Raw genomic sequence first — 23,004 nt, 5'->3', positions numbered from 1 at the left:
GTGTTAACGAGCGCCATATAGCTGCTAATTGCAGAAACCAATTCAACCATTTATGTTGGTTGAAAACAACGTTTTATTTCCCTAATTCAACTAAAAAATTAGTTGAATGGATATGAAGCGTGCCTTAGTTAAGAAATGACAGCACGTTTAATTGGTGAATTCAACTAAAAAAATAGCCATTTCAACAAATATTTTATTATTATTAAGAAAATTAGAATTAAAAAATCTAAATTAGCAAAAGTAAGATTTTTTTAGTTGTCTCAAAAAATAACTAACTAAAATCAGAAAATCAACTAATTTTTTCGCCAAAATGCTAATTTCGGTCTTTCCGTGCGAGTACTTGGCTGTTTGAATCTCTGCAAAGTTTTGCCGAGATTCGGGAAAAAAATCCAAGTGTGAATGAGTTTCCGCAGAGGTAAAAATACGATCCATTGCTCAACACTTATTCGATAACAAATTTCAATGGGAATCACAAGATAGTCAATCATCATCCGTAAAAGTACAACTCCTCACCGATCTCAGAAATCTTTTATCAGCACATGCGCCAACCTGACCAGAACTTAGATTGAATGATTGAGGAATGTTGGAAAAGAATGTTAGTCCAACGCGTATTGCTTTTATAGACTTATTTATTTCTCTTTTCTAGAGCACAATGGCTAGAGAACGAAAGACCACTGGAAAATGTATAGAAGGCATAGGTGAAAAAAAGGGCCTAGGACAAGGATTTCAACCTGCGTTCTCTCAATCGCAAATAAGGAGTGTATCGATAAGTACACTCTTGGAAAAAATGAAATTTACGCTTGACGTAAATTCGAGTATGCCATAATTTCTTCGGTGATGCCACAATATTTCATCTACTAACATGTAAACATAAATTTCGCGTCTATATCGATGTCAGTTTCACCTAAATCAACTACGAAGTTAATGGTATGATTTATCTTTACATGCTTTGTATTGTGAAAGTAAGTGAATCGCGACGCTCCTTTTATGTGCATCTATAAAGATGTAACTTTTTCTAAGTGTGTAGTTAGCAACATTCAAACAGTTATTACTCTGAAATAGCTTAATTTTTTCAGGCGTGTTTTGCGGTGACATGTTTGTTTACGTGTCAATAACAGCTGCGCAATCGATTGGTTTCGGTACGGTTTATCGTTTTAATGATGAGTCGAATTAATCCGGAAACGCGAAAAAAATTCTGAACACTTGGTGCTCAGAAAGTGGTGTCACGTACAACGAAATTGCAAAATGTCTTTAAAATTGTCAGTTTCTTGGAATATTCAATAAAAAACATGATCAGTGGTAATCAAATGATTGGAAAAATCTATGAACATTGCTACCGTGGGCAGAAGGGACCATAAATTATTATTTAAATTGAACTATGACAGAAGAAACTGCTACTATCATCATAGCACACGAGCGCCTCTAGAAGTGAGGCACTACGTTAGATTTCCCTTAGCAAAACCTACACGCTGCAAAAAAACCAACGGTAGAGTTAAATTTACCTAACAATTAGTAATCACGATTGTTTTTTTTATGTTGGGTGAAAAGTACCTTAATAATTTGTATTTTTGAGTTTATTCAAAGAAGTAGCTGGATAAAATTTTTTTGTGTGTTACATCACAATATTTTGGTAAGTAGCAGAATAATAACAACTGTTTATATTCAAAGTAACATTTTTTACGAGTTTTTAATATAATTGTGCACGATAATCTGTCGTTATTTGTAGCGTAAATATCCTTGTACTATAACGTTAATAATTTTAATTAATTTATCCTGTTTTTTTTATTTTGAGACAATGAAAAATATTGAGATTTGACGATGTCCAGCCAGCGACTGGCACCAGTAAAAGAAGGTGACAAGCGATTATAAATACACTCTCCTACTCAATGCTTGATCGGAGAAATAGGTATAAAGCGAGAAGACTAGTGTTTGATGGACAGAGAAGATGTTTGGATGTATGGTATCGGTCGGGTGACGGCCAGGATGTAGACCATGTTCGATGTACGTTCTACCATGTCCGACTGGCGTTTTAGAGTGTCAATAACAAGATTCAGAGTGGCGAAATGGTAGCGCGTATGCACGGAATGCATAAGAACGCAGGGTAGAATCATGTCTCTGGGCGTATCTTTTTCCAATAAATCATCTTTTCTGTTAGTTTTTCATTCATTTGGCTTCTCAAATATATGTTTGCGCTCAGTCAATGCAAAAACTGAATTTAGTTATGGCTGGTTTACGTCAAACCAACTAAAATTAATAAATCCTTAATTTTGAGTTTTTTTGGCAACATTCACATGGAGAGGAAATAATACGCAACGGTTAAGTTTTTTTCACCTATCATGGACTTTTTTAAGCTGTCACTTTTCTTTCGCGCCTTCGATTCTTGTCTTGAAACAAAGAGAAAAACCACCCAATAACGGGAGTTCAATGAGGGAGTTTTGAATTAGGTAAACTGCATCCAACTAATGTTGAACAGAAAGAACCGCACTCTTGACTAGAACCAACTTGCTGTTGAGTACTTTTTAACATGGAACCAAATAAAAACCACATCGAAATGCTCGCAAAAAAAAAATTTAAAGATGCCAATGATTTGTCCGTGAAATGTGAGAGCTGGATTTCTTGTTAATATGATGTCGTTGCTTTCTCATATTCGCAATGAAAGTTTTGAGGTACACGCTTAGAAAAAGTTACTCAGAGTTTGAGTACTAGTTACTCATTTTCAAATGATACATGGAAACGTAAAAAAATAAGTAATTACCATAATCAGTAACTCTTACTCTAACATAAATGTGAGTTTAAAGTAAGAACTCGTTTTTATGTTACTATTTGCAAGATCAGTCAATTATTAAATATTTCAATACAATACACTCAGAAAAGGAGCAATTTTTACGCAAAATTTAGTAGATGTGAAATAAAATTTCACTCAAAATTTGAGTGCTAATTACTCTATTTTTGGCACATGTCCGAATAGAGCATTACTCAGTAAATGAGTAGATTTTACTCAAACATCGTTTCTAGTGGAAGAACTCGACTTTGAGTAACTAAGGAGTTACTCTAAATTAGAGTTGTTCCACTTTTTCTGTAGATGAGTGGCATCTTACTCATTTTTGAGTTCCTATTATTAAGCGTGTATTCAGGCAAATATCTCGGTTAAGTTTCAGAAGGCCGTACGAGCAAGTGACAGGTTTACTTTATCTTATATAAATTACCAAGCGGTTTCCACGTTTATCCCTCAACTCTTTTCATAAAATGATTTTGTCCAAACACTGTTAGTGTTGCCTAATCACACGAACGAATCATGCAAACAACCCTTTATGAATGTAACCCAGCAACCAGGTGATAAGATAACATTATGGATATTTTATTTGCAAGGCTACATGCTTCATCACTATAGTTCGACGTTGCTTGCTGAAAGGTTTCGAAAAAAATTAAACGTCTTTCCACCAGCAAAAACAACAATTAACCAATGTCTGACGTTGTGTATTGAACCGAAATCGTCCCAAATTGATGACATCATTCCCCGCGGCAATTTCTTATCGTGCCTACCTTTCCCCAGCACCAAAACGATGTCCTCCGGTACGCCTGTCCCTGTGCCACCGCAGGCAGTTCATTCAAACCGAGCTCATCTTCCGTCAGCTCCAGAGCCATTCCCGTTCGTGTCCAAACTCCCTAGCAATAAGTTCCTGAGATCCGTGGCCAATCACGGCTTCCACGATCACACACGCGAATTACGCAGCTGGGCTCGATCGACGCACGAACCGATTTCACTTTTCGCTAATCACTGGATCAAATATTTTCCACCGTACGACTTTGACGGGGGTACCATTTTAATTCAAACACGGCTAACAATCCGTGGCCTGTTACAGCCAATAAACAGAGTTATTAGCACCTTGTTGAGCGCATATTCGCGTAACGTGTGATACCAGAAATGAACGTTTCTTCCTCGGACGGCGTCGTCGAACCGACCTTCAGCGCGAATATCGGGAAACTGATACCGTTCCCCGAAGCTACCGACATCCGTCGATCGGATAACGGCCCGATGGGCTAAGTCGATTCTTGGAAACTTCCTGTAACCGGCCCCGCACTATCACAGCAAAAAGATAACAATTCGTCCGACCACCCTCTTGAATCGCTGAATCGCGTTGCGACACATTTACCGACGCGAAGATAAGATAAGACGCGAAATTTTTGCCACTCTTTTACTGTGCGGATAACACATACGTCACTTATGCGAACTGCTGTTTACCGGTTGGGAAAGAATGTTTACCTTGTTACACATGCTAAAAATTTGGCTATGCTTGTTTTACGCCACAACACTTGGACTCATTTTGGGGTGTTCGCTGGAAGTAGTTTCACAAACCACAACGCGTCTCCTTCCATTCCCGCTAGGTGGATGATCGACGATGAATGAGAATCATCCCTAAAACACAGAGCCAGCTTTGTTCTATTTATCGACACCGGCACCGTCAAAGCACTTCCCAGCCTGCTAGATCAAAACGGTATCGATTGTTCGCGCGTTCACACATCCAAACTCTGTGATTTGCGGTGTCGCTTGTCGCAGTGAAATCATTTCAAGTTCACAGCCACTTGATAACTGAACCGCGCGATCTCGACTTGGGGACGTGGGGACTTCACTAATGGAATGGCATAGTCGCAGGGAAAGAATGAACAACACGATGACGACAACGACGAAGACGTTCCAATATTTGGAGATCAAAGCGTCAGCATCAGTAATTGGCAAACGATACGGAAGCCGGCCTGCGAATGTAGTGTGCGGGTGGGGGGCTTGGTTTTCGGTCGAACCCGCGTCATCACTCCGCTCTAGCTAATTGGTCGGTGAGATTCGGATGCTACTTAGACAACAAATTGTTTGCAAAAACGTAACATTTATTTTCGCTCATCGAGACCGAAACCGAGACTATAGTTTGTATTAAAACTTTCCAACAGAAGACATTTGGGTTCCAGCGTTACGTGTAGGTTCACATAACTGGACTTCTGATCAATGGGAGGGTTTCCCCTACAAAGACTAAATATTTGCTTATCTTCAGACTCTATTCCATAAAGGCCCGTTCAGTTTCACGGACAGTTTTTTTTTTTCAATATAAGGTAAAACGGAGTTAGAGCAATTTAAATCCTCCGAAATTGGAGAAGAAATTCATTACGATTCCTAGATGAATTCCGATTTAACAGCAACAACCGATTATGACTAGAAATTAAAGGATTAGTCGATAATTAGAGACTGTCCCAGAAAGTATGGACGCAACCAAAAACCGATGCCATTTCACAATGGTTCAGAATCTGTCAATTTTTATAGCTGCGTGCTGTTGTTTACAATCTTCTCTAACCACTTGTGCAGTTGTTTATTCGTTTTCATTAGTTTGTTTCGAAATGCGCGGACTTTCAGCAGAACAATTGCGTACAAATGGTGCACAGAACGCGGACTCTCATTGAGAAAGATAGCAAAAATGGAAGGAGTAAGTGGAAAAGCCGTGCGAAATGCAATCAGGAAGTTCGGTGTGGATAACACGTTTGAGGATAAATCGAAAACGGGTCGAAAAAAATATCCTGCTAACCCTCAGTTGGATAAACGTACACTGAAGGCGTTCGAGCAAAAGAAGGAGGTTTCAGTTCGGGATGAGGCCAAAAAAGTGGGCACTTCGAAGTCAAATGTTCTTCGTGCTAAAGAACGTTTGAATCTTCGAACCTATAAGAAGCAGAAACAACCAAACGTAGTCCGAAACAAGAAGCATCGATCAGGCCGAGGTTTCGAAAGCTGCATAATCATGGACGACGAAACCTACGTGAAACTCGATTACAAATCCTTGCCGGGACCACAATATTATACGGTGCGAGAAGGGCAAGTGTTAAACCAGTCCGAGACATCGATTGAAGTCGAAAAATTTGGTAGGAAAGCTATGGTCTGGTAAGCAATTTGTAGCTGCGGTAAGATTTCGAAACCCTTCATCATCACTGCTTCAATGAACAGCGAAATATACATCGAGGAATGTTTACAAAAACGACTTCTACCCATGATTCGAAGCCACAAATATTCTGTTGTCTTCTGGCCAGATCTTGCTTCTTGCCACTACTCGAAATCAACGATAGAATGGTATACTACCAAAAATGTCATTTTCATCCCAAAAGACATGAATCCACCAAATTGCCCACAACATCGACCAATTGAGGAATTTTGGGCATTAACGAAGGCACATCTTAGGAAACATGTCTCGGCAGCCGAAACCATTCAACAGTTCGAAAAAGATTAGAAAAAGTGTCAAAACTTGTCGCCAAGAAGTCTGTACGGAATTTAATGAGGAACGTTCGCAAGAAGGTGCGCCAGCTAGTCTACAATGACTAAGTAGCAAATGTTGAGAATAATATTCTGTTGTTGTAGTTTAAATTTATTAGTATATCGAATAAAATTTGAATATCTAACACTTGTGAATTATTTACAACGAAATCAAAGTGCGTACATACTTTCTGGGACAGTCTTTAGGTCCATGTCAATATAAGAGTATAACATGGTCAATATAAGAGCATCACTGGACAGTGTCAACCTTGCGTAACTGTTCTCATACTTGCCCAAAATTTGATATTCATTTTTCCTTCAGAGTGTAGTGCTTATATTCAGCGTTCATTCCTGACAGTACAGCAGCACTGCATCCATGGACTTTGTCTTATGTTATGTCCAGTTCCTAAAAGAATCTCTTATGTGCAGCTCAATTGTCAAATAAATTGAGGTTAACAGTGACGGTAAAAAATCTATTTCTCGGTTGATTTTTCATTAGGGCGGATAAGCAAATGACAGTTTCTCTTTGTTTACTTTCTCTTCTATTAATTACCAAGCGGTTTTTTACGTTTATCACTCAACTCTTTGCATAAAATGATACCCGAAACCACAGATAACAGATATACAGGCTCACATATGAACTGTGAGTAAAATTTGCTCAATCAGCGTGGCGAACTCTTGCAGATGTCACCACGATCGACACGAGGTGCCACCACAATTTGGGTGCCGCTTTCACATGAGCCACAGTTTTGGGTGCAACATTCACTTCACGCTAGATTTTTGTTTTGCTGTTGGGTAAAATGTAAGTTTAGTTTTGTTTTATTTCGATCGAATTCTCGTGTGATTCATGCGACATGGAAATAAAGTTGCCTTTAATACTTTGGGAAATCGTGTGATAAGTGTTAAAATTGTTGTAGTTGGAATATTTCTATAACAGGCCGGAGGATTTTGTTATCGTTCCGGAACGTAGTGGATCGTTTTGAAAGATCGCGGCGAACAGTCGGGTAGGTGGCAGTAGTGTTTCCAACGTATAGCAAATTTGAAATTTACATCTGTGATCTGTGGTTTAAGTCATAATTTTATGATTGCATTGCATGATTCTCATGAACGTTTCAAAAGCATAGTTTCGTAGTTCACCTAACAGTGCATTATATGAAACGCATCAGCATAACAAAATATTGCAATTGATGCTGGAAATAACTCACATCAGGTATTCAACAAAGAGTGTTTATTTATGGGTGGCACATTCATTTCATGTTGCAAATACAAACAATATCCATTGTTGAATGGTTTCCAAGAAAACTCCGATCAATTCCAAAACATTCTTCATATATTTTTGTGCTAAGTTTCGGTAACCATTTGAGAAGTGAAAATTTTGTATTATTTCCCACTTCCAGAAGAATTCATGGAAAACTCATGTATTATAAAATTTGACGCTATTACCAAAAGATTCAAACGATGACTTCGGAAATTTAAGCTAATCCACAGATACAATTTTATGCTACCTTACCCAACTTGACGAAGAATATTTTGGATCGTTCTACCTTGAAGGAGATGACATAGACTTGAGAAACGTCAACCAGCAATGCAAAGTTAATATTTGATTCAAAAAAGCAAACTGACCGAAAAGCCATTTAAATTTAAATATATTGGAAAGGAATTATTTCACTTACAGGTGAATCAAGTGTTAATAATATCAAGATAGAAGTAAATAAGGTGATATTAATATATTAATGAGAAGCTATTTGGGCTGTGACCCATTTCAAGGTTAATTTTAACTTTTGGTTAAAATCTAACACTCAAGTTGATATTTTGATGTTGTCAAAAATAACCCTTCTCGAAAGCATGGTTAATTTTGACAGATCGATGGTTATTTACCGACACCGAAAAAAATCTTGCAAAGAAAATACTAATATCAATTCTTTAGTTAAAATTATTTCCAGTGCAAAATAAACCCAAATAACTTTCCATCCGTCAAACTCAGAGATGCCAGATATTTTCATAGAAAATCTGTATTGATTCGTATAAAATATCTATATTTATCTGTATTCGCTAATAAAATGAAATTTCTACAATACAATTATGTTAAAAGATGTTATTCCAATAGATTATGGTTATAGAGTGGTAGATTAAATTTCATATCTTATATTATATTCATCGACGAAATTTTATAGTTTTTTTTTTCCTATCAACAACAACTGAATTATGGTGCCATATACTTGTTTATTTTGAAAATGTTCACTTCATAAGTTAAAATGGATTTCCAAAACCCAATATACAACGTCAAGTCAGGTAATACAACTGTCAGTCTGGCAATAATGTTTCATGATGCCAAGACTTGACTAATTTTTAAGTTCAATTTAGTTACAAATTTTAATATAAATGGATTTCAGTGTTCTTCATTAAATATCTGCACAAAAAATATATATTTAAAAAAGTGATTTGTACGTTGATTCATAAACGTTTATCTCGTCATTGCAACCAAATACTAACAGATAGCTCAAATACTAATAGATAGTTTAATTTTTTTCCTTAATACTTTTGGTGAAATCTGTATAAATCTGTATTAAATTTAAGAAATCTGTACTCTGTATTAAATCTGTATGCGCATGTAAAAGCTGTAAGCTGCTCCCCGCTTGTGAGGAATTCTGGCAACCTTCAGAAGGCTGGCTGCATTCCGGCTGCTGTCAAAATTGTCCAGGCGACACTGCGTCATTATCTCGCCGTACGTGTCCTGTTTATTTCTCTCTTCCTTCTTATTTCTTTTTTTTATTCGACTTCATTTGATATTCACCAATCCCGCATGTACATACAAAAAACGAATCTTGCGATGAGGTAAATGAGACTGAAATATGGGTATGTTTGGTAGTGAGAAAGCAACGTTATTGGCAATAACATTTTCCGTAATTAGTATATATGAAGGGCAATAACTTATTTCCTTTCATATGTACTTTTTTTGAAAAACTAAAACCAAGACGCTAAAAATGTAGAAACGCTTCAAAACGGTTCTGCCAGCCTTGTGTGGCAAGAATCCGACAGAAAAAGAATCGTTAATAACCGCTAGGCGAAATTCTCTGCCGGAAACGGTTGTTGCATTGTTGCCAGACTTTGGCCGGAATTCTGGCAGAGTTCCGGCAAAACTGACTGGCAGATATAGGGGAAATCTTCCCGCCGCGTACAAGTTGGTCGATTAACCCGATTGACTTATAAATATCATTGAATATTCGCTCATTTTATGAATGCGGTAGGGTAAAAGTTAGGCGACTTAAGCCATTTCTCGGGTGATTTTTCATTAGGGCGTATAAGAAAGTGACAGTTTCTCTTTGTTTACTTTCTCTTCTATTAATTACCAAGCGGTTTCCACGTTTATCACTCAACTCTTTGCATAAAATGATACCCGAAACCTTCAAACAGAGTAGTGAAATCAAACAAAATCTTTTTAATCACATCACAATAATCGAAAGAGAGAGTGATTGAAGATAAACTGTCACTTTCTTATACGTCCTAATGAAAAATCAACCGAGATTTCACTACACTCCAGCTAGAGGAAGGATGATGCTGACTAAGGTAGGCCGTTTTGTTAATTTCCAGCGAATTTCAACAGTTTATGCTGGAACTGTAAGAACTGGTTATTTACCAGTTATATAATTTTTTTCATTTAAAAATAAACTGAAAACCAGCACGAAAACGTGGAAAATCGGAAGACGAATTGACAATTCAGTCCACATCTTCTCACTCAATACCGACGGATTTCCGAATCAACCGATTGTAGGCGAAATTCATTAGGAATCGGTTGTTGCACTGGAGTTGGAATTGGTTCGGAATTCATTATGATTTCCAAATGAAAATTTCTCGCCGATTCGGAATTGACTCGGAATACATTCGAATCTGATAATGTAGAAGAATCCGAATTTTTAGGTAAAATTGTAGGATTTTGATGAATTTATTCGTAGGCAGGAGAAACTAGATTTGTTTTCTTTTGTAAAATTCGTTCTTCTTTGCAAAACAACTGAATCCCATTAAACTGGTTGGTTTCCGTTATTGGTTACTCCGAGCAACTACGCCAACTACGATTGGCAACAATTTAAGTACATCATTCGTTAGATGACACATTCAATACCGCTATCCGTGTTGCCATCAGTCCAAACTTTTGACAATTTGTTTTGATTCTGTTCATGTTATCCCGGATATCAGATTAGAATGACGATATGAAATGACATGGAGTTACACGAGATATCAAGTGATAAGGTACGTTCCGGATGTCAAAAAACTCACGATAAGTCGATATCAGTTCTTATACTAATACAAAACGCAGTTCATACTTCTAAAGATTATTTTGATAAAGCCTTTTGTCATCGATCAGGTAATTTTTGCTATACTACGAATAAAGAATAAACCGATGGATTCCAATATTCGACATAATACAGTCGGAATGCATCCCTAGTCCGGGATTTTGGCAAGTCATGTTCACGTCCGACCGAAAAATAATTGTACGTAATGCAAGGTGCCAATGATCTATATTTAGGAGCATAATTGAAACACATTATTCACGTCCCGTTAGTTAATCAGTCGTGTCTGGTCGTCCTAAGGTGCAGGCACGGCACACGTCCAATTCGGTATACCGACATAGTAATATGATAGGTACGGGCACGGTGACTGGAATTCGAGACACGCCATCCACAAGTCGAGGCGCCGAATCGATGGTGCAAATTTGCCACACTATCTAATTGATTTGAATTGATTGAACGAGGGGGCAATATTTTATGCGTTTTGCGATGGAAATCTAAAAAGTTGAATTAAACGACATTCGACAACTGGGCGCTCATATTTGAAGGAGGAAAGTACGAACGGATCGGAGGAGCGACGTTTTCGCTGCATTATTTTACCGCTTAGTTAGTTATCACAGCAAGTGGTAATGATTGAATTTATGACCGCAAGCTGTCAACAAATCTGGACAGCTCTTCGTTGGTAACGGAGACACTGATCGGTTCGAAAATGATTTAGAATGATTAGGCTGAGAGTGGTGTGACGTCGTTGGTGGTACGTCAAAAACTTGGAAATCTCAGCCAAATCGCCTCGAAAAAAAGTTCTTCGAAAACATTCCGGAACGATAGCAAAATTCTTCTATAGAACTTTTCCAATTACAATAAATTGTACGCTTTTCACACGACTTCCCTAAATGTAAAAGACAGCTTCAGTCGTTTAAATCTCATGTGAATTGAATGGGAATAAAACAAAAATAAACTTGTTATTTTAACCAAAACAAAAACCTAGCGTGATGTGAATGCAGCACCCAAAATAGTGTCGATCGCGATGACATCTGCAAAGTTTTCGAGACGCTACTCATTCAAAATTTTACCCTCAGTTCATATGCCAGCTTGCATATCTGTTTTCTGTGGAAAGCTCTGCCTATATTATGTAAGGTGTATTCAAGTGCACTTGCATCGATTACACTTGAACGGTGTGATAAATCACTACAATCGTGACAGTTATTTTCATAAACAGCAGGGCACCTCCGCGAGACGTTAAACCTGCTATAAATGGTACAGAGGGACGAACGGAAGTCAACAATTAATAATTATATTTGCACTTTAGATCGGAATATGTGACAACTACTAGGAAAAAGGCTCGGATTTTCACCGTTAATGTAATCCATTTGCTAGAGTCGTTTGTATGCACTGCAAAATGAGTTTTTTTCACATATTTGATAAATCGCTTTCAAATTGATTTTTATGATGTCTAGTCGAATAGAAACATTTCTCTAGCAACATTGGAGGGAAATCTGTCAAGCCTGTTCCAGCGAACAGCGCAGAGATTCTCGCCTACTTGCCTGGGGAAAAAAATCTGAATTCTGGCTGCATACGGGCAGCTGTCATAATAACTGCCATTCGTGTCTTGTAGGTATACTCCTTTATTTCAGAATAACAGATTCTACTGTGTCATTACATTTCATCCCTGTCTTGAAAATTCAATCCAAACTGATATTATAACGATATAAATGCATGAACTAACATAAACAAACCCGACTATTGCAATCAAATTCCTGGCAACTTACGATACTTTAACGAACGATTTTCTTTATCTTCGTTGAATTCGCAAATAAGATAACTATAGTAAAATTTGATATTACCCGAGGGGAATTTGCATTTGCGCAAGAGTTTCCAGGAGCCATAGGCCGATTCGATTATTCGATTGGTCAAGCCCTTATTCCGAATTGCACTGGATTTACGTCATTCGTTACCAGGTGGCGAGCACATAATTACTGATAAGTGGTGATTAAAAAGATACTTTACAGTACCTCTTAATCTAATCAATAGTTGGTTATATTGCACTAGAAATCCACCACACGCTAACCGTAACATTTTCAACGTCGAATAGAATTGTCTGGATGTGTAAAGGTGAAATTATAATAAACTCGATTTATAATTGAATTTGAATACAATTTGAAATTAATCAGCTGCTGCAAACTAAGTCAACTCTTCCCCGTGTAGCAATACGGCCTTATTTTGTGAGCAAATGTTCACCAATCTGATTTTCATCTGATTATCATCAGATGGCGCTATGTTCAAAATCCTAGAAGTTGAATGAATGCTTAAATTCCCACATTATCGAAATGACTGAATGGGCAATGAATTCTTACTCGAGTGCACGATTTTTCAGTGCTCGATCGGTTCAGTGTGAGAATTTTCGCCTGACTGCCAACTTAGAAAAAAAAGTTCAACAGTGGATCATTGGTCCAATGAAAGTCCAATCAATCGTTCAACGGGAGGCCAACATGGGACCTTCGTTTGCCGATTTTGAAACAGACCGTTGAACCGAATACCGAATTTTTTTCGTTCAACAAACGCGGCAGACAGAGGTCCATTGTTGAGCCATTTTTAACATGAGGAGTTGGAGCCCCGTTGGACTAGTTTTACTGGAGAAGTGGAGTTTTTTCCACTTATTTGTTTAAACTAGCAATACATACCTGCACAATACTTCTACTTCACGTAGAATAACAACAAATTTTCTTTCTATGTAAAGGTAACACTTAATTTTTACACTATTTTTGCAAGAGAAAAACTACAACAAACCGTTCCAACAAATTGAACGAATATTTCGTGCAATATGTCGTTCAACATGTGCTCAAAAACCAACAAAATTGAACGGCCTGCTGAGAGGGTGTTTTGCTCGATTTCACACCGATTCGGAATTGATTCCCCTCTCAGCAGACCAACTATTAGGCTTTCTGACAGCTCACTTACAACCACAAATGCAAACGAGATTGGTTTGTTTTCATCAGGAAACGCATGCCTTAAACACGATTTAGTCGATCATTCAACTTCGGTCGACGTAAAGATTAATTTATTAATTTTATTAAGTCGAATATTGCACACGTACCCGACGTTGATATGTTCCGTGAACTTGACGTAGTGTCCCTCCATATGAATTGCTTACAATTAATGTTGTTGTTCCGCGACCGTTCCATGCCAGTGATAGTCGCCTGATGCTACGTGTAAATCGCTTTTACATATTGTTTTGTTTTCATCAGGAAACGTTTTAGCCTCCCATTCTTCACTAGGACCGCCGTTCATTTTTCATCGGGCCTAGAAACCTCAATTGAACCAGGATTTTCGCCTGATGCCACGTGTGAATCGTCCTTGCATATTGTTTTGTTTTCATCAGGAAACGTATTGGCCACCAATTTTCACTAGGGTCGCCGTTCATTTTTCACCGGGCATAGAAACCTCAATATAGAGACTCATTTGTCTTCAGCATCGATTAAAACTATAAAAATAATTACTTTAACTATAAAAATTGTACACTCTAGAAATTTGGTCGTCATGGCAGATATAAATTTGTTGATGCAAATAACACTTGTCGCTAGAGAATATTATCTGTAAAAACTGTGATTGTCCTCTATCCACCAGACGATTAATTTCTCCTATTCGATCTAATACTTGTGATAAAAATGCTCTCAATGTCAGTACAACAGACAGCGAAGCGGTTAAAACAACTCGATAGTCCCTCGACAAAAGGGCCTAACTGCAAATGAAAGATTCGCTTTGTTTATTTGTTCTTGCACGATTTACTGGATTGATTAGATCACGCCTTTTTTTTAGAACGGCCAATAAGCCATCCATCAACATTCACTTTAAAGAGTAATTTCGAATGACTCGGCACTCGCTGAGAGTAAGTCATAATAGTAAACGGCAGAGAAAAGTTTTCTCTTCCGTCTGGTGTTAAATTTAATACTCTATCTTTCATAGCTCGCTTGCAATTTCTTTCGAAAGTGGTAGTTGACAGGTGGCTTATTGGCCGTTCTCAAAAAAAAACAAAACGCGTGATATGAAGACAAACACGAGAAAAGGTCCAAAGTGCAAATAAGAGTTTCTCTTTGTTTACTTTCTCTTTCGAGTATTACGGTTAAATCAGCAATCCTTCAATCCAACACTTTACATAGGATAATAGCAAAAACCATCAACTTTCGATAGGCACTGTAGAATTGGTTGGAAGTTACTGGAATTTACCGTAAAAATTGAAAGAGAAAGTAAACCAAGAGAAACTGTCATTTGCACTTGGGACCTTTTCTAATGTTCATCGAAATATATGTGACGCTTTACTCTTCGCAAAACTTTCAAGTTAAAACCTCAAGCTTTCGAATTATATTGGAAACATTCAAGGAATTGCAGTAATGGCAAAAGAGAAAATAAACAAAGAGAGGATCTCATTTGCAGTTAGGTCCGTTTGTTGTGGGACTATCGAATCAAAGATGAACTCAAGATTACAATGACCCATACTATTCATTGAAAAATGTTGGGTCAGTAATCATGAACCAGTTGGTTCAGTAATAATGTAATTTTATGGACTCTCCGTTAATAAGCGTCGACTAGTTCCGAAAAAATGTCATGGAAACAATACAAGTTACAAAGGAAGCAAACATATGTTTACATTCACCACATAACGATTTCTTTCCATAACTGACTTTAAGGAGCAAGACTCTTTGCAAGCGTATGAGTAATGCCAACAATGTGAGCGTAAAAACAAATTCCGGCGCTTCTTTGTCTGATTTTGCTCAATAAATCTTCCATATGGTTGAAAAATAAACCAATCGGTTCATACTGCTTACAATTGCAATTAAAGAAAAGCGAAAATCTTAGTCTAAAACTTTGCCGTTTTCCTCTAAAACTGCTCGAGAAAAAATTATTTCAGTTTCAGCTTACTTCCACTGACACATTTGATTAGTAACAAACACATTCATATATGGATTTCCTCTTGCAGAAATTATTGCGATATAAAGATTTACGTATCTTCTATTAGTAATCCGGCAAAAAAGGAACCTTGAATTTAACATGCGAGAGGCAATGGATATGGAATGTTGTCGTAAAACTATTTATTTTTCCCGCAAACTGCTTTTGTAACAGAAAATATTTAGTTTTGTTTATTTTGTGTAGCGCAATCTAATACAAATGCATTGAAGCAGTGTTGCTAACTTTTTTTATTAGAGAATTTAAATCTACATTCATAAAATGTAAGCAATTTTCCATCAAACGTTGATGAAAAATTTATCAAAACTGATATTTCATACAAGTTGTCAGGCTTAACATTCATTTGAGAATAAATTATTACGAAAAACATTGTTTGAATCTCAATCGTGCAATCCACTTTGATAAACTCGGTGCACAGCATATATGAATACACAGATCTATGGCATACGTACCAAATAAAATGTACGTAATACACAAATTACCAACACAAGTTAACTTGGTTTACCTTTGATCCTTAATACTTCATGGGATGAGGCAATAACAAGCTAAATAAATTCTAGCTAATGGTTCTAAGTAGTTTTTACTTTCTTATTGTAAGAATCTCTGGATATAAGGCAAAATTGCTCAATATCGTTTATACTGTAACTTAATATTCTTCCAAACATAAACAATCATTGTCATAGTTACGACGCATCTAGCGATAAGACGCTTGTTATTTTGCTTCAAAAGACTGAAACTGGTAGTGAACCGAGCTCATCGAGGGGCTCTGACTCCGTGTAAAACGAACACGTGGTACGCGTCCTAAACAACAACTCATATAAAAAAGAAAAAAATAAACGTGATACGACCCGGGAACATTTTCAGAGCGAAACTACGCGGCTGGAGTCCGATCTAGAGCGACCCCAGGATGCTAAAACAAACATCAAAAGTTGTTTGGGCGACTCTGGGTCAGCTCTCGGGCTACTCTGATCAATAAACGAAAACGGTAAAAGAAATCGTAGACTACTCTATCTTGATCAAATTATCCAGCTCCTGGAAGAGATGCCAGGTAAAATTTAGTGATTTTAAAAGTCTCTAAACTGGACAATTGTCTATTAAAATTTCGAAAATCTGTAGAAAGTCTGCGATCTGCAAAGTCTGTTTACAACAGAAATCAGCAAATTTACTACACATTTTGCAAACCTGACATCTGTCATTCTGACGCTCATTATTTCGCTATTCTGCGAGGATTACAACGCATCCTAAGCCCCAATGAAAACCACAATATCTGTGGTTAACATCATCAACTGTCAAGTTTATAAATTCACAGCAAAACAAATATTACCTTTATCGAAAGTAAGTTCATTTTGAAGTTAAATTTACTATAAAATTGTTTGTCAAAAAATTGACAGAAATGCACAGGTAAAATATTTATTATTTTTATTAATATATTTATTGAAGTAAAAATCGAAATAGTAATTGAAAGAAAATATCTGAAGAATTCAAAGTTTACTCTAAACTTTTATGATTTGACTTACCATTTTGTTTTGTTCTGATGCAATGACTATAACGATCACTCATAATCTAGTTTCTACTCGTTCGTTGAATTGATTTTGCAACCTTAATATCATTCCGTACACCAAAACTTTTAACATTCAAACTGTTTGAATTACGTTGGTCACCTACTCAAAAAAAAAACTAGTCTTCACAATCTTGAAGCTACATTCATACTAGCACATTCTAGGAATACTCGTTCATTGATCGAATCTGATGTTGATCCTACGTTCGATGAGTTTTGCTGTCACCACCGCTCAACACACAACTGAGTAGAAAACAATGAAATTCATTCAGTTCCAAACCTTAGAATGGATATTTCGTTGATTCATTAATTTCACAACAATAATAGCCCGATCGTAATGAGTAGCACGCGCGCGTTCTCTTGGAAATCACAAACGATCCTTTTCACGACCAATCACTACCTAATTTCATCAACTACAACCGAAAGTGATTCTAGCCAATACCAATCGCACTAGGCGAAAAATCTTTTGTTTTACGGAAGACGACGTGTTCGATTTCACCAACAACCAACAACGACCGATTTCCGTCTAGCAGTCTCAGGATGAACTCAGCGAAGCAGAGGCTTCCGCGCTGCCCACAACGCAAAGATCACTCACTTTACGAACACACATTCTGAGCAAGCATTGGCACGTAATTGAATCGATACCGTTCCCGGTAATATCGTTGTATGGGCATGGCTAGGTGGGTCCACCAAGTTCAAGCCTGAACGCAACCCGCGAATACCAACACCGCCCGATTGATAAGAAGGCGCAATATTTTTTTAGGTTTCTTATCAATCAAACCGAACCGGTTGAAGCGCTCTCTTTATATTGGGGGGACGATATCTGCTATGACACGGCAAAAGTTTCGCTAGGTTCGTCTGCACCGGGAGAGCAAATTGAGTTTTTCTAAATTCGTGCAAAATTTGTACTTTTTTGAAGATAGTTTTAAATTTCGGAAGTCAATTTACCCAAATCGATAGGAAGGAAACAAGATATTTTCAAACATTGTATTCATTACTGAATAATGATTAGACCAAACGAAATCGACTTATCAACGTTTTCAGTGCCAAATTGAATCTTACAGCAAGGTGTAGATAACGGGCAGATTGATAACGATCGATTTCCTCGAACAGTACCTGCAATTTTTCGTTCAAGTTCAAAACGGAGCTTACTCATTAGTCAATATATAATTTTTATTGTTTACTCTCGCTAGTCTTACAAGCTTTTAAACGTAGTTATACAGTTCGTATGTCTGTAAAAATAAGGATTGCACAATAACCGAACCCGGTTAAGCGCGAGTATTCGTAATTGCAGCAGATAATACTATTTAGACCAGGGTGTAAACCTGGGCGCACAGTTTTTCTCTCTCTCTCTCTCTCGGCTCTACTTCCGCCGTTTAGTGTCCATATGTGCCAGCAGTTCTTCGACGTCGCGATACAGGACAGGCGAGTGGACGCATTTACTGTGCCAGCAGCGTACCGGTTCCGGGAAAACTTGTCCCGGGTGTTGTGACCGCAGATGGCGCACCAGCTGCAGTACGATCCATTTTCCGCACACGGGACATTTCATACGGTTTTCGGCGTGTAACTTCTCGTGTGTCCTTAGCTTCCGTTCGGAGGAATAGCGTCGTTTGCAATAGTTGCACCCATAAAGATCTTTCTCGTACAGACCCGGCTCGGCCTCCTGCAGGGAACCACTGCTATCTTCATCGTCCAGTAGAATCGAAGAAAGAATCGCAGTACTGTCCATCGAATACTGCTGTTCCAGTGGATATTGCTCTATTTCTTGCCCTTCAACGAGTTCGTAGTCATCCAGTGATGCATCATCCTGGTCATACGGGTCCATACCCGGTTGACCGCAATCTTCTCCGTAGAACATAGGATTGACAGATCCATGATTGGCAACGAGTTGACCCTTTCCACAAGCATCTCTCTCATCGTCATCGGCGACCAGAATGCCTTCCTCGACCTTAGGTTTTTTGGAAGGCGGTTCCTTTGCATGTGGCAGCTCATCGTCGCTATCGTCATCCAAACAGACGACTTCCGTTGCTTGTTGATTAATATTAATCATGTGTTTTCGCAATTCGGCCTGTTTCTTCCGATAAAAATCATTGTTGACGATACATTGAATTTTGAACGTGGACCACTCGTTTAGTTTCTGAATGCAATCCGAACAAACCGACGACGGGTAGTCGTCTGTTACGTTTAACTGTAATCATTCGTAACATCAGTAGCTGGTAGAATTGGAAACTGGTCAAACATTTACCTTAATGGAGGTACACTCGACCACCTTCTGAATGAGCAGGATGTTCGGTTCCATTGTGCGTTGGTTGTACAGGGCAACCGTACCGGAATTCGGCGTAAGACAGAGGCGACACATTAACGGATCCATTATTGACGGTTCTTCGATATGGCGATGTGAGAATTGACCTTAGCTCGGTACGTTGCTGTTTTTTACAAGTGAATTCAATGAAATAGTCATTAAAATTCGTAGGAATGTTTAAAATAAAATTCAGGAAGACGGTAACATGTATACAAACAAATTTAATTTGACAGAACACCACAGAGAAAGACGCTTATGAGCATTTCAGTTTGTCTCATTTTGAACTGCCCATCCAAGGCCGAACAACTTTTAAGGGGCAAGTTCCTCTTGTATCAGCTGGAAATGAAAAAGCTTTGCGTATTTTCCTCATATATTTAAAAATTCACATTCGAATCCAATTAATTGAAATGGGCACATTTGAAGAAATGAATTTACATGTTTGGTTGTGAGAAAGCTGTGATCATGTATATATATATGTATATATATATATATATATATATATATATATATATATATATATATATATATATATATATATATATATATATATATATATATATATATATATATATATATATATATATATATATATATATATATATATATATATATATATATAAATATTTCTTATGAAAAAAAACAAAACCAAAGGCGTTAAAAAGCGATTCAAAACGATTATACCAGTCTTGTATGGCAAGAATCCGGTAGAAACAGAACCGTTGATAACCGCTAAGTCAACTTTTTTGCTGGAAATGGTTGTTGCAAAAACATCTAGCAGACATAAATTCTTTCAGACGTCATCTGCGAGGAAAATCTGCCCGCCGCGTGCAAGTGGGTAAGAACATAAATAAAATACATCTAGATTCGCCAGTTCAATAGTAATGTAGTTGAGCAGCCTGTGACACCAAAAGTGCCACCATGGGTTTGTAAATGCTTCTAAAAAGTATATATAAATTTGCTGGCGCGCTTCACCCAACCACAATAGTTATTGGAAAAAAAGTACTCCCGTTCTCATTAGAAGCGCTGTCAGTGTCTCCGTACAGTTTCAAATCTTTAATGTCGTTTTCGTTTGATGCCAAACCTAACCCAGCTTCCACCCTAACTGCTATCAAATCGTTTGTTTGAAGCTAGTTTTGAACCTAGTTTTATCGTTGTTGAACTGAAAATCGAGTCAGTTTCGAACCTGTTTTCTAAATCAGGTTTGTTCAAATCCCCGTTGCTAAGTGCGAAACCAACTCAGTTTCGTGAAAATTGTTTGTTTGGTGAAACTGCCCTGGGTCAGTTTCAGTTTTCTCATGCGAAAACAAGATAATTATTTACAAAACAAGATAATTATTTGTTCTCAGGCGATTAGTTTGTTTCAATCAATAATTTCATAAAAATTACAAATATTTTACTTGTGCGTTCTTGACAAATACATTGAATTCAATTTGAAAAATCAATTTGAATGTAAATGATTTCTGTCACACTAATTTGCAATGTAACTTTTGATACTACTACTATTTCGATTTACATTCGTTTTCAAATTCATAAAAAACAAGCTTTCGATTGATATTGAAAAAATTTAAGGGGTGGGTAGGGTCTAACAATTTTGAAAAATCATTTTTTTCTATGTATTTTCTTGTAGTAAAACATTTCAAAAATATTGTGTGAAATTTTCAAGCCCATCGGAACAAAACTCTGGAAGTTATGAGCCCTTATCTTTGCTTATCTCATCCTGCAGAGGAGCAAGGGCTTCACCATTTTTTTTTTTCAAATTTCGCACACACTTTCTACATGCAAAATACCAGTTGTTTTTACATCATTTTTATATGAAGAATAAAAGCGAATAGAGAAGTAAATCGTCTAGTGGATTAAAGGCAATTGCAGATTTGAAAGGTAATATTCTCTAGCAACAAGAATTATTTGTTTGTTCAATAAAAGCATCAACAAGTATGTATCTGTCAAAGACTGAGCTGCTGAATTTTTAGAGTAGACGATTTACAATTTTTTCATAGTAGTTTATTGTTATAGTTAATATTGATAATGTTTCGAGTGAAGCACGAGGTTTTGAAGACAAAAACGTTCTGTTTCTCTGCGTGATAGGCTTAAAATGGGGGAATGTGATCACCATACACAGTTCATCGTGGGCTTAATTAACCACGAAGCAGGCTGAAAAGTGACACTACCACAGCAAAGCTAGAACCAGAGTTGCCAGATATTTTCATTGAAAATCTGTATTGCTTTATATAAAAAATCACCCGGGGTGCGATCATCTGCATGCAATTGGCTTGAAGCCGAAATTTTTTGTTCTAGTTCTCTGTCAAATGCTGTGTTTAAGCAGTGTTCACATCTTTCTTCATGCGGTTGCACCAACATAAGGAAATGATTTCGGTGGAATATATTCAAACTATAACAAACCACTTTTTTTTCTTATTAAAAAAAAAGTCAAATTACTTTTTTTGCAGAGAATACTAGACAAGAGTTATATTTATATTGGGTTTGAAAAATAAAATTTTGACACCAGTGTGGTTTGATTGTATGGTATGAACGTAACTTAAAATATTGTTGACAACAACGCCACCAAAACAAAATGCGTCGGTTTCAGGAACCAATTTCCATAGCAGGGGGGTTCTTTATATCGTAAGTCATTGCCGCACCGACAAGAACATTCAACGACGAAATTTAAAAGTTTTTGTTATCAACCAAAATTGAATTGTAATTCCATATACCTTATTCGTTTTAAAATGTTGACTTGGAATTCAAACATGGAATTCAAACATGGAATTCATACGCCTAATACGCAACGTCAAGTCAGGTCATACAACTTCTCAGTCTGACAATAAAGTTCCATGATGCCATGACTTCCTTGAACATCGGTTCAAATTGGTTTCAAACTATAATATAAATGTATTTCAGTGTTCATCATTAAATAGCTGCACGAAAAAAAATTTCATTTCAAAATGGGCAATCAAACACTAATAGATAGCTCAGACGGAAAAGTTTCATCATTTTTTTCTAACTACTTTTGTATTAAATTTGGGTAATCTGTATTAAATCTGTATGCGTATGTAAAAATCTGTATAAATGGCATCTCTGGCTAGAACTTACTCTCAACTCAAGGATGCCAATTTGACCTTTCATAATTTTTCACGGAGTGTTATAAATGTAGAAAATTTTCGTTGTTTTAAGGACTGAAATGTCAACCTTTTTTCTGTGTTTTCTGAACCTAATTGATTTAATTTTTCCAAAGATTTTAAAATTTCGAAATCTGGCAGCCCAGTATTCAATTGATCAGGTAGTGTGCAGAGGTGCTAGTTTCACAGATCAAATGTGTTTTTCAGATTAATCAATGTGTTGCACCGATTTTATAAATACTTTCAGGCAAAAAATATATAGAATTTCATGATGTCGTTTGGTTATTAGCCACAAGAACATCGTTCAATCATATGACCGCGTTATGAAGTCAAGAAAATTAGAACTCCAATATAAAACCTTATGAAATTCATACGAAATTTTGAGGACCATTGTGCGAAATTTCTATGACAAACATTATTTCTCTCATATACTGTGGAATTCATAAGTTGTTCGTATGAAAACTGTAATAGTAATAGATGCGATGTATATTTCT

The 23,004-nt window shown here is 37.0% G+C and overlaps 2 protein-coding genes across 6 annotated transcripts in view; both read right to left on the bottom strand.

Moving 5' to 3' along the window:
- Nucleotides 1-17,628, bottom strand: part of LOC131425987 (phospholipid-transporting ATPase IF) — a 33,371-nt gene extending 15,743 nt beyond the window's left edge. For 4 of the 5 annotated variants that reach the window (XM_058588340.1, XM_058588341.1, XM_058588343.1 and 1 more), the window contains exon 1: nt 3,544-4,589. In XM_058588340.1, the coding sequence (XP_058444323.1) occupies nt 3,544-3,645 (102 nt within the window). In that variant the 5' untranslated portion in view covers nt 3,646-4,589. Of the gene's footprint in view, nt 1-3,543; nt 4,590-17,051 lie in introns of those variants that run through there. The other variant, XM_058588344.1, reaches the window with a different exon arrangement.
- Nucleotides 17,629-18,244: 616 nt separating this feature from the next.
- On the bottom strand, nt 18,245-19,624 carry LOC131425986 (uncharacterized). Its single transcript, XM_058588339.1, has 2 exons — nt 19,338-19,624; nt 18,245-19,280 (listed from the first exon to the last, which is right to left on the bottom strand). Exons 1-2 carry the CDS (start codon nt 19,461-19,463, stop codon nt 18,456-18,458), a joined length of 951 nt encoding a protein of 316 aa, XP_058444322.1. The 5' UTR covers nt 19,464-19,624; the 3' UTR covers nt 18,245-18,455.
- Nucleotides 19,625-23,004: the final 3,380 nt, after the last annotated feature.

The sequence above is a fragment of the Malaya genurostris genome, chromosome 1 (genome assembly GCF_030247185.1).
Source record: "Malaya genurostris strain Urasoe2022 chromosome 1, Malgen_1.1, whole genome shotgun sequence".
NCBI classification, from domain to species: Eukaryota; Metazoa; Arthropoda; class Insecta; order Diptera; family Culicidae; genus Malaya; species Malaya genurostris.
The sequence above is the reverse complement of the archived record's forward strand: the minus strand, read 5'-3'. Positions and strand labels throughout refer to the sequence as shown.